This window comes from Pogona vitticeps, chromosome 13, assembly GCF_051106095.1.
Source record: "Pogona vitticeps strain Pit_001003342236 chromosome 13, PviZW2.1, whole genome shotgun sequence".
Classification (NCBI taxonomy): domain Eukaryota; kingdom Metazoa; phylum Chordata; class Lepidosauria; order Squamata; family Agamidae; genus Pogona; species Pogona vitticeps.
Window position 1 is genome coordinate 16923715 of NC_135795.1, and position 12189 is coordinate 16935903.

At 43.8% G+C, this 12189-nt stretch overlaps 1 protein-coding gene and 1 long non-coding RNA gene across 5 annotated transcripts in view; one reads left to right on the forward strand and one right to left on the reverse strand.

Annotated features, from left to right (window-relative positions):
- The window catches only part of SDK1 (sidekick cell adhesion molecule 1), a 574835-nt gene extending 569302 nt beyond the window's left edge, over positions 1-5533 (reverse strand). For all 4 annotated transcript variants that reach the window (XM_020802390.3, XM_020802389.3, XM_020802388.3 and 1 more), the window contains exon 1: positions 2324-5533. In XM_020802390.3, the coding sequence (XP_020658049.3) occupies positions 2324-2822 (499 nt within the window). In that variant the 5' untranslated portion in view covers positions 2823-5533. The remainder of the gene's footprint in view (positions 1-2323) is intronic.
- Positions 3093-12189, forward strand: part of LOC144584676 (uncharacterized) — a 32442-nt gene continuing 23345 nt past the window's right edge. The window contains exon 1 of the long non-coding RNA XR_013539084.1: positions 3093-3199. This is a non-coding gene — a long non-coding RNA (uncharacterized LOC144584676). The remainder of the gene's footprint in view (positions 3200-12189) is intronic.

The window sequence follows — 12189 nt, forward strand, 5'->3', positions numbered from 1 at the left end:
TCATACTTGTGAAGTTCATCTGTAGTTCCCATTAGCCTAGCCAGTGGAGCCATGATGAAAGGTGATATAAGCTGTTCTCTTAACACTTCTACAAAGCCACACAGACCTCATCCATATTGTAAAGCATTACACACATTAAAAGTTTGATGTGCAAGTCTTCTATAAGATGACAACATACTAATATCCTAGTACTTTTTCATGCAATTCACATCTAATGAGGCTTATTTCTAAGTAAGCCTCCACCAAACTATGGGATATATATTTTTGAAATGGATACAATCATCCACTGTGATAATACCTGAAACAATATGATTTTTTTAAGTATGTGTACTTTCCCTTGCAAGATGAAGGTTACTTTCACTATTAATTCATAGAAAACAAATTTTTAAAAGGTCACCCTAATTGATTCAAGCATATGCATAGAATTTTCACTGCAGACTTCAGGAAATCCAATTTAAACAGTTCAAATATTTGTCTTACAAAAGGTCAGGATGATATTCATACCTACCCTACCCTCTCACAAGAAACAGTAGTATACAAAGTAGGAGAAATGTAATCTGTTTGCAAATTAAAATGCACAAGTTTTTTTTTAGCATGAACACAATATTCTGCAAGTGTTTCAGAACTCACTTCTCAGACAATTCAGGATAAACAAGAAAAGAAAATATATTGAACAGGATATAAGAAATACATTGATGGGCTCAAAACTGTTACTAAGGAAGCCTTTAAAAATAGTTGGTTCCAACTTATGGCAAACCTTTTCACGGTTTTCTAGGAAAAGAGTACTCATTCCCTTCTTCTGAAGACTATGTAGATTGCACAAGGCCACACAGGCTGGCTCTTCTAGGAAACACAGTGGGGAACTGAATTCCCAACACTTGATTAACTCACTGAGCTCTCCAGCCAGCTAAGCAACCCTTTAGCACTGTCTTTATGCCCAGATGGAAAACTTCAGTGTGAAGCACTAAAAGCTGACTAGGCCAGGCTGGAGCTGACACAGATGCTTAGCCCCTCCCCTTAACACTCAAACCGTCCAATTACTTGTGCAGTGCTCTACCCGGGGGGAAATCATATTATTTCAAATTAATGGGGTGTGGGTGTTGGAGAAGTAAATTCAGAAAACTTCTCCTGGCTATAACACAGTCAGGGTGAAGGAATTCCTTTCCTCCACACCTCGGGATTGCCAAGGGGCACCGAGTAGGGCAGCCCGCTTCAATCAACTCAAGTGGATCACCCGGGAAACAATGGCAACACATCACCAGGAAGTCGCTTTGTTTATGACAAGAAAATGCTTGGGCAGGAAGAAAGCTCCCTCTTTTTTTCCTGGCATGAGTAAGTTCTGCACATGGTTCCCCACCAGCTCACCCCCACTAGGGACCAGCAGGGTGCCCAGAAGTCCGCTTGAGCTTAGCTTAACAATAACCTGCCAAATAACTCACAGCCCACAGACAGCCACCGACACGGGGAAAGTGAAAGGAGCTCTTGTTCATCAGGTTGTTTCGTGCAAGCAACTGTAATACTAGAGAGCCCACGCTTTGGAATATTTATTTTGCTGTCAGAGCATTTTACTAAGATATGGTGTTGATTCGGCCTTCAAAACATACACAGAGAGAGAGAGAGTGAGAGAGAGAGAAACTGAAATTAGACTTAAAGAACCTGGCACTGGATATCTGAAGTCTGTTGTTCCTCCCCTCTTCTACATGACCCATCACTGGACTATAAAGATCCTTGATGTGGAAATGCAGGGACACGAATCAATTGCACCGTTTGTCTGTGTTAAATCCTTGCTGTTGGCAACCTGAATGAACAGGGCTCGAATCGACGCTCACACATACAATGGTATTCATTTTCTCTCTCTCTCTCTTTTTACATGCCTGATTTAGCCCTAGCTGGCAGATTTATGGGTCCGTTTCTCCTGACAGCTTAGCTGCGTGTGTGTGCGTGTGTGTTTTCACGCATCCAGAAGTTAACTCTTCCATTGCCTGGAAGTATTGAATTGCAGATTCATCGTCAAGCAGTTAAAGGTGAAGACTAACAGAGAGGCTCAGATAGGATTACAGGGTAGCAAGCGGAGAGAGCGAGAAAGGGATACCGTGGGGGAAAAGACACCAGTAACTGTATACTGTATCTCTCACCACTGTTTACGGAGAGAGCGCCCTTTTGATATAAAGCCCATTGTTAAAAGGAAAGGCTGCAGTGCCTGGGTTGTTTCTCTGGCGTGGAATAGAAAGCCAAGGTTGCATCTATCGGTCCCTCGTGGATCAGCATCCTTCATGCTCTCTGCAAAGCTGAGGAAGAAAGAAAAGCCTCTGATCTGCCTTACCTTGTGCCAGAGCTTGCAACATGTGGAGCTGAAGCAAGAGAAACGCCCACCACCCCCGGCAGAAGAAGTCGAAGTTGAACTTTATCATCGCTCGATCTCGCCAGCTCTTCCTCGCCCGAGGAGTAATGTCTCCATTCGCGTTCCTCGGGACCACGGTTCCCTTACGGACCCCACCAGCACCATCCGAGGCGGGCCCAGGAAGATCCCCGGGGCTGGACCTTTGGTGAAAGCTCACTCTCACCCCAGAAGAGGCCAGGCTCCTGCGGGTGGGCTGGACAAGCCGCCTGCTGTGCCCATCCTGAAGTTTCTGTGGTGCAGGAAGAAGAAGCCCCGCTTTCAAGCCGGCGCCGGGCTCTCTACGGTTGGTGCTCACCTTGCTTACAAACCCAAGGCAACAGCATTCCCGGTGCATGACTGAATTGCAATCGCCGCCCAGATCCATGTGTCTCGTGGAGGAACTGACTGCACCAAAACAATCAGGCAGAAATGTAAAACACATGTTTCCTCCGGACTCCGTCACCGCCAAAGCCTTCGCAGCACACACGGAGGGAGAGAGGGGAAAGAGAGAGAGAGCGGGTGTATTAAGTTTACTGGCGTCAGTATTTCAACAGATTGAGGGTCCTCGTTGCATCTCTACGAGAGAAACCTTCCTAAAAAAGCACGGAACGAGGAGAAGAGAAGACCGATCCATCCCAGCTAGGCACCGGCAGACAATCCGGAAACCACCTTCCGTACCGCAAAGATGACGGAAACTGGTCCCCCTGGTGATTAAGCATGGTTAAGATTTCGGCGTTGTCTGTCTCCATCCACCCTGCCTTCTCCGCCTCCGACCGAGCCCAAGCAAGGACCTGCGACTGAAGTTCTCGATGCTCTCTGGTAAGTCGTCAAATCTTGCCAGTTGCAAAAGAGATCCAGTTATTCAAGGGATTGTTTCATACAGTTCACAAAGATCACTGACAGGTTTGCGTCTCTCCGGATAAACCATTCTCTTCGGAGAGCCATGACGGGTAGTTTAATCCGATTTCCCTCTGCTTCGCTCCTTTTTTTCCCCCTCTTCCAGAGTCGAATATCGTCCTTTCGTCACATCAGTCGCTGGGAAGATCCACAGCCAGCAGGTAAACTGGAGCCGCTTCTGGCTGCTGCTCTTCCAGCTAGCTTTGCAACCAGTTACCCGCCAATGAGAAGGAGGGAGGGGAAGGAAGGGGAAGGAGGGAGAGAGGGAGGGATGGGTTTCTCTCTCTTCCCCCCCCCCTGTCTCTTAAACTCTCTGCTGAAGGTGGGGGAAAAACCTGATCAGATTTCCGTCCCGGCAGAAAAGAGGGAGAGTCCAACACCAGGAAGCCTAAGCTTCCCTCCAAGCCATTTCCAAAATCGCTCCGGACCTACATGCAGGCTTTTCCTGGGTCAACGGCGCGGAGAGCCGGAGGCGACGTCGCAGACCCCACAGACGGAGTGAGGGAGGTTTTCAGCTGGAGGGGGAAAAGACTTGCGTGGAAGAGGAGGAGAGGAAAAAGCAAAGGCGAAGGCGACTGCTGGAGGACTCAGCAACAAGGTGACCGCCTCTCTGGAGCTGGACGCCGGCGTCCCTTGCAGCCCCAGCTCCGGGAATCTTCCGGGGCTTCTCTCGTGCGCTGGAGCTGTAAACACAAGGCAGAGAAAGAGAGGAGCCGTTCCCAGGAGCTCAAGCAGAACATCCCCAGCATCAGCCTAATCGCCGTAGTTTTAAAGTGCGGGCGCGTGTTGTGTTTTTAAAGAAAACGGAAACTGCAGTGGGAGCCAACGCCGAGGGGGCTGCTCCTCTATCCTGTTTTTTAAATGGGAAATGCCTCCCTCTTCACCACCACCACCCCTTTCTACGCCTGCAATTGCGACCAATGATTATTTTTTAACTCTTTATAAGAGATCGCTCGGTACGCCTGACTTGCCCGGGCTGTATTACAAATACCGAGTGGGAAACACTGTAACAACTCCCGGGGAAGATCGACAAAACAGAATGAACCAGCATCATCCTTGCATCCCAGCTTTCACAGGGCTGAGTGAAACATGGAAAGCAAGCCACCCTCCACGCGCGCACGTTACTGGAGTGGAAACCCCCCCCCCGTGGGCTCAGGGCGTAAGGAAGCCTCGAACTGGGGGATTCCAGTTCCACCTCTTGCTCGACATAGCAAAACCACGTTATCTTCTGCCATCCACCTCTTTCTTAAGAGGCAAACATCCCATTAAAGTGAATTGACTTCCCAGGATTCATCCCCCTCCCTTTCACTTTCGTCACCCTCTAAAAAACTCTCATCGAAATATAAAAGCAGATCCACTTGCTTAGGATGGCAGCTGCATTTTCTCCTTCGTCCCCCTTTCTTTTCCACCAGCAGAACTTTCCCACCAAGCCCCCAAAATGCAATCTTTCTCGTTTATCTTTACCCCCTTCACAAGCCTTTCACATTTTCTTCAGTTCTATATTTCTCTCCCCACACACACACACACCCAGTTTGAGGAAGTCTTGAGTTGGGGGGGTATCCCTCTCTCTCAATACAAAAGATTTTTGTATTGTGAAAGGACCCTGTGGCTTTAATTTGGTTGTGTGGTTTTTTTGGGGAGGAGGTGGCAAATCTCTCAAATTATCCTACCTCGCTGGGCTATTGTGGGGATGGCATGAGTTTGGCAACTGGCCCTGAGGTTGCTGCAGGGAGAGGAACAGGAGGCAGGATAGATGTCAATGTATTTCCTCTCAATGCCCCTGAGGTGAATTTCCTTAGTATCAACCCCAAAAAAGCTTGATTTATTCCAACAGCAATAGTTTATAATTTAAGGTACACGACGCTCTCAAGAGGGAGGTCCCCAAGATTTGAGCCTGTTAAAGCAAGGTCACCCACAAGAGTCCTGCAGCACCTTAAAGGCTGGGGCATGAGCTTTTGCGGAAATATGAAAGATTTCGCCTCAGGCACAAGGGGCAGGCAACCTTCCTGTTGCTAGTCCAGGCTGTGTCTGACTGGGAAGTACTTACTGAGGTACCTACCCTTCATGGGTTGAGAAAACGTAACATGAAGTGCCGGTTTTGTGAGAAGGTCCATTAACAAAAGCTGGACAAGGCTTTGGACCTGAATCCTGTAATTTGGACATATGAGGTAGGGAATTTGAGGGGGAGAATCCTACCAATCCTAAATTGGGAATAAAGTGTATATTGTGTGGGAAATTAAGAGGGGGGGAGGGAGAGACCCGCACATACTTTCATGAGGGCGAAATTGTAATAGGGAAGGGTGTTAAGACTTTCACACACACTTCGTTTCCCGTCGTTCTGCTTTGTTTCCCGCCTTTTGGCGGGGGCGGGGCCTTGACATGCCGAGATTATCCTCGGCTTCGCCTCGCCTCAGCTTTCCCGCCCATTGGCTGGCTCACGCTTCCAAGCACGAGGGCGTCGCGCGACCACATGCCGCCCCTTCACCGCTCACCCGCCCATCAGAGGCCCCCGCCCTTCCCATTGGCCGCGCTCTTCCAAGGGCACCGCCCTTCTAGCTCGCGGATTGGACCGCAAGCAGGGAAAAGAAGGAGGGGCGAGGATTTTTTAAAAAAAAGGTTCTCACGCGCTTTTCGCCCAAGCTAACGGTCGAACTAGAGCGCGCTCGCTCGCTCTGTCTGTCTTGGCGCAGGCGCGCTGCGTCCCCTGCCCTCGCGGCTGAAGGGATTGAGAAGAGGGCTTTCAAAGCGCTGGCGCTTTTTTCTTTTTTTTTTTTTTATTCCAGGCCGCCGCGCGGAGTGCGCCACCTATAGGCCAGCTTGCAAAAAAAGCCGTCGCTGCTGTTGATGGTTGAGGCGAAGCAGGCGGAGAAAGGGAGGGGGGTGTATTATTATTATTAATAACGACAACACTAATAATAATAATAATAATAATAATAATAATAATAATAATAATAATAATAATAATAATAATAATAATAATAATAATAATAATAATAATAATAATAATAATAATAATAATAATAATAATAATAGCAGCAATAGGAACAGCCAAGGGAAGAGGGTGCAGAGGCATTGCTAAGCCTTTGTGGCTGATGATGCCCTGCAGCCGTTAAATTTTGCAGCAAGCGAGGGAAAAGGTGTGGATTTGTCCAAAGCCAAGAAGCTCTTTAAGAGTGCAAGGCAAAAAAAAGCTTTAGAAGTGCAAAGCAAAAGCTTTTGCAAATCTCTTTTCCACCCCCCACCTCCCCCCTTCTGTTTAATGTGCTGCTGCTGCTGGGCTGCCCTGCTTGCAGGGGTCCTGGCAAGCCCTGAGCATGTAAGTTCGAGGCTGGGCTGGTTGTTTCCCTGAATATGCCAAGCCATATTTAAGCCGTAGCCCTTTTGCACACAACAGGATTTAAAAACGCGCACACCTCTCAATACCTTGCCAAGGTATGTTATTGTGGAGCATTCATTCAGCAGAACTGAGCTGAATGATGACATCGTGTATAATTCCCTCTTCACTTCTTTTTGTGTGTGTGTCTATTATTAATGGATGGCGTTAAGAGGATTTGGCAGGGTGTTTTGAGAACCATTTAAATCAAAGCAGCACGCTCACTTTCTCGACACCCACATTGCTGTGAAGTTTGCAGAATAAATGGTACCAACATGCAGGGAGAGAGCGTGTCATCTCCTCTACTTAACCATCAGCTGGGCTCAACTTCTTTTTCTTCATTCCAGACAAATGCTGGATCTTTACAGCCACACGGATCACTTAATAGAAGGCCAGCATTTCAAGCACACTTCCCCCCCTCTTTTTTCATATTTAGTGTAGTGAATGGCTCTGTTTCTACATTCCCTCTTATCATAAAAGTTCTGTGAAGTCGGTTAAAGAATTAGCTTTTTCTTTAAAACAGTATTTACTTCCAAGCTATGTTCAAGGCCTTACTAAATACAAAGGTTTGAAACCAGGCGACTCTACAATTAGCCAGAAGTCCTACTCACCTAGTCTGGTTGGGCACATTTTTTTTTGTAGGTATAAACCACTGTTGATAGTTTGCCAAGGAAACCAACCTGTAAACCCTCCCCACCCCAAAGAATTGCTACACCAATATTGGGAGGATTTTCTGAATAGGACAATAGTTAAGGAAAGGAGGAGGAAACAGCCCCGGGGTTAGGTGCCTAGGGCTTTGACCCATCAGGCCAAAATTGAGGCTGCCAAAAAAAAGCAGGGCACAGAACCAAGATGGCACCCTAAAATCTGCGCCATTCATTGCTATTTCCCCTTCTTTCCCCTACATATGCCAATCACATGCGACCTAAGCTTCTACCAAGAGAGTATCAGAACTCCAAAGGTGCCAGAATAGCAATAAACAGCTCTGGAAGAGCCCAATCCAAAGGATGATGTAATGCAGGTGTCTGTGTTGCGAGCAAAGAGGACAATTTTTCTGTCAGAAACAAGACTTCATTTTCTAGACTCAAAAATGTTCCATTCTTTTCTTCTCTGCAAAATGCCAACATAACATCTTTTCCTCCCATTGATCACTACAAATAGCTACAGAAGGGGAAATGGGAAGTAATTTACTTTCTTATTATACTAGCAGATATGTAACACTTACAAAGTTTGGAACTTTGTACTTTTCTGTAACTATCTGTTTTGGAAACAATCTGGGCAGGATGGTACACAACACTGATCCCCGGGGAAAAGTCTATATTTACAGCTTCTGCCGCCCAATTACCAACAATTAATTCACTGCATCAGGGAGGAGTCACCTTTATCACAGGGTTTTTAAGATGCAAACAAGATTGGATTTACCTTAGCAAGTAATGCAAAGCACCCTTAATTGGGTTTTTAATTACGAGAAACAAGGAGTTTGCAGGAGAAAAATCTCCCAGATAACTAGTTTTACGTTTTCAAGGTTTGGGGGGAAATGCAGTAAAGGCAAACTGGAAGCTTTTCCTCCTAAAAAAACACAAGTTCTACCAAAGGAAGTCTGACAGGAGAACTATACATTTGGAATTAAAGAATCATGTGCCCAGGAAATTCTTATGATCCTCCATATACAAAAACACTCCTAGTTAATCCAAGCTTTCTTCATTTCAATGCCGTACTTTGGAATAGGGTTGAGTAACTTGTTGCTGCTATTGTTAAAAAGTGAGAATCAAACATCCTTGCCAATCTACTGCAAATCACCCTGGGAACAAAAATAAATAAATTGAGATCTCTCTTCTGCTCACCTGGACTCCATAGTCAATGGGAAAATTGAATAAGTGGGTCATTAACTATACTAGTTTGCAAAGTCAAAGGGGAAACGCCCATTGAAAAAATGTTTCAAAGCACTGTGATTTTTCTGGGTCTTTTAAATATATATAGATATATTAGATTTATAAGATGGAATCTTGAACTGAAAGCGGTTCAGTCTAATTCTAATCAAGATAACCCAGCAATAAATCTCATTTATTTATTTATTTCCCCAGCAGAAGATACTTCCTGATAAGTATGCTTAGGATTGCATTTATAGCTTCAAAATGAAGACAATAAGTACAACTAAGCACATATTTTTATATATTGTCTGAGAACCAGAGTTATTTTTAAAAGCCCAATGGCAACTTAGAAAGATATAATGTTTGTGCATCTATAAAATGTTAGCTTCTAAAACCAGGCATCAGTGCCAGATTATAGACTTTTTCAAAAGTTTTAAAAAATCAGTATTTTTGTTTACATTTATACCTTGCTTTTCCACTAGGAATTAATGCTCACAGTGGTTTACAATCTTCAGAATAAAAACAGGTAAAACCAACTTTAATTATAAAATTGTAAAATCAAGTAAAACCAACCCTACCATAACTATTAAAATCAACAAAGTGCATTAAAGCTATTATGACTCTGTTGGTTGGTTTCATGCAATTTCTTTGCTGCTGTGTTTTGTTATTTGCTGTAAACTGGCCAGAAGAGCACTTAGGTGCATGAATGAGGTGATATAGCAATCTGAGAAATAAATAAAAAAAATAAAGTCAACAAAGTGTATAGCTGAAACAACAACAAAACAACAAACATAGCAGGGCAAGTTAAGATCACAGGCCAGTTTAGAAATATGTATTTTTTTTACTTCTTTCTTAAAAGTAGTCAGAGTGCTAGCTCATCTCAAGTTTGAAGGAGCCTCACGTTTGCCGACATTTCCGAAAGAGATTGCCAAATGGAATTGAAAATGAAAGATCTGTCAAAATTTGTTTCAGATATGCAGAAACAGTGGCAACATTCTTTGAACCATGTCGCTGTCTCAGAAGAAAGAAGCTGCACCAGGAAATAACATCTGTGCAGAAGCAATAACATTAAGCTGAAGAGGGAGAAATTACCTGTGGAAGAGAAATTGCACAATAAAAGAAGTGCAGGAATAGTTGACATGTTTCCAGCAGCCCCGGAAAGCGTTGCCATTGATCACAAAGCAGGTCCTGCACACCCAGTTGTGAGGCTAGGGGACTAGCACCCCCAAACTAGGACTGAAGTAAGACTGAACTCTCAATCCATTGTATGCAATAGGATCTTTTCTTGTTCTTTGCTTCTGGTGGCAAGATATTTTGGGATCACCTCTGGCTGGTCCTATGCTGTGGGTGATGGTCACCTGCACATTCGGAGATGGTTCAGAGCTTAGAAAAGAGGATCATTGCGTGCACCAACAGCTTAGCTCTTGCTAGGGGAAGCAAATTCAAAGGGCTTCCCCACTAGTGTTCCAGCAGAGGTCCATACATAGAAACTGCCCTTTACGGCATCTGTAATCATGTTTAACCAGTCTTTCTCCTCCACTCTCCCTGACGCAGTACACTTAGGTTTTCCAAATTTATCTAATAACAAGTAACTGCTCCAATTTAAAAGCCATAAGGTCAGCATCAACTTGCTCCAGTTCTGCCAACTTTTTTTTCTTTCCTTTGATGAGAAGTCTGTCTGGTGGGAAGGCCAGATGCTTTTGTGTTTATTTTCTGTGTTTCTAACTCCCCAAGAGTAGTAGCCTTCCACTAGATTGGTGGGATAATAAAATAACAACAATAATAACAGTAATAACAATAACAGTAACAACAATAACCACCACCACCAATACCAGATATTCTTGCAGCACTGGGCAATTCCATTAGTGAGTGCATCATGCCAGCCATGCGATTAGGATTCTACCACATCCTGTTGCACCTCACTGAGCATTAACCTAATCGCAGGATAACACTCCAGGCCTGCAGTCCTCTTTACTTGGAAACAAGTTCCATCATTCTTCATAGAGTTTACTCACTAGTAAGTGAGGGAGCTTACTTTTGCTTCTGGAATCTCTTACCCAAGTCTTGGCTGGATTTCATTTTTTTTCCTTTATTATAAATTTTTGAAATAAATGGAATTATGCGTGTGTCACAAATGACTAATTGGTACTGACTCATGCAATTATTTTGAATAATGCCACCACCGTTATAACTCCCTCTCCAACCAATCAGACTTCTGTGGAGATGGTTTTTCTGGAGTGTGCTATTTGGAACTGTTCTATGTTTGCAATAAATGTATACTTTCTTATTCTCATCAAGCCCTCCCATTTAAAGTAACAAATTGCAAGGTTGTGTCAGACATACCTGAAACTGGTTTCCCGACCAGGAAAGCACTTTGCTTCAGTGAGTTATTTTAGTCATATAATTATAACTGAGTCATTTGTCTTCTGCCCATTCTTTGGCTAATTTTATACCTTGCAGGTGGTATTGTCTCCCGATCACCACCAGCAGACTGTTTCTTTTGAAGATATGTTTAGATTACATGCTAAGAAGCAGAGTGGTGAACAATGATTAGCCATAGGGATGTTGAGTGGTTTTTAAAAACAAACAAGTCAACTTTAAAATGTGGAAAAATTGCCTGTGCTCTAGTTTACTACTTTCTGGCACAAACATGGTGTGTGTGTGTTTCATCTTTTGAGATGTTTTTCTGGGTGACTTCGTTTTCCGAGATGAGGCAGGTTGCCGCTGGTGACAGGGCCTTTTTGGTGATAGCACCCTATCTTTGGGATTTGTGGTTTCTAGGGAGAAATGTTGGGGCTCTTTTTGGAAGTTCCTCAATCCCAGAAGGTGGGCCATAGCAGTTCTAATAGGACCCAATAATAATACGTCATGTTTTCTCTTGTGGTGTCACATAGTTTGGAAACGTTGACTTGCTCTGTGGTGTCATTTTTAAGGATTCCTTGGCATTAGTTACTGCAGAGCAGAAAACATCAGCTTTGTAATACCATAAGTCAATACATTGGCACTTCTCTTAGGAGACGTTCTGTTCTGAGAACTCTGCCAAGAGACATCTTTGATTATTTCCCAGTGACAGGTAAAGACTCACCTTTTGTGCAAGTTTCCCCTCCAGTTGCTGATCGATTTGAGTTTTTGTCACAACTGTTCTTCTGACTCTCTTACTTGATAGAATTTTATTGGGTGAAATTTTGTTTTAACTATGAAGCAAATGTGACAGTCCCAAGGAATTCCTGGACCTGTACTTTGGAAAGAAACTCTTTATGTGTTGAATCAACACCACCAAGGGGTTTGTAATGATGGGAGAGAATTTAATCCCATTTGGTTTTTGATAAAACCACATCAGAATTTATACATTTATAAAAAAGCTGGGAATTTTAATTTAAGGTTTAGAAAAATATGGAAGAAAGCAAGAAAGCAAAATTGACAGACTCAGTTTTCCAGGTAGGGCTGTTGGCAGTGGCAACTTTAAGTACTCAACTCTTAGATGCCTGAATATGAATATATACCTTATTAAATTATGTTTGCAGTGCTGAATTGGGATTGTCACTTGTAATTTTTTTAACAGTGCCCTTACATAAAAACAGGAGCAACATGATTCTGTCTATGCTGAGAACAGTTACACCTATTATATTTAACCAAACAAGATGCATGAAAACACTGTATGCTTCTGC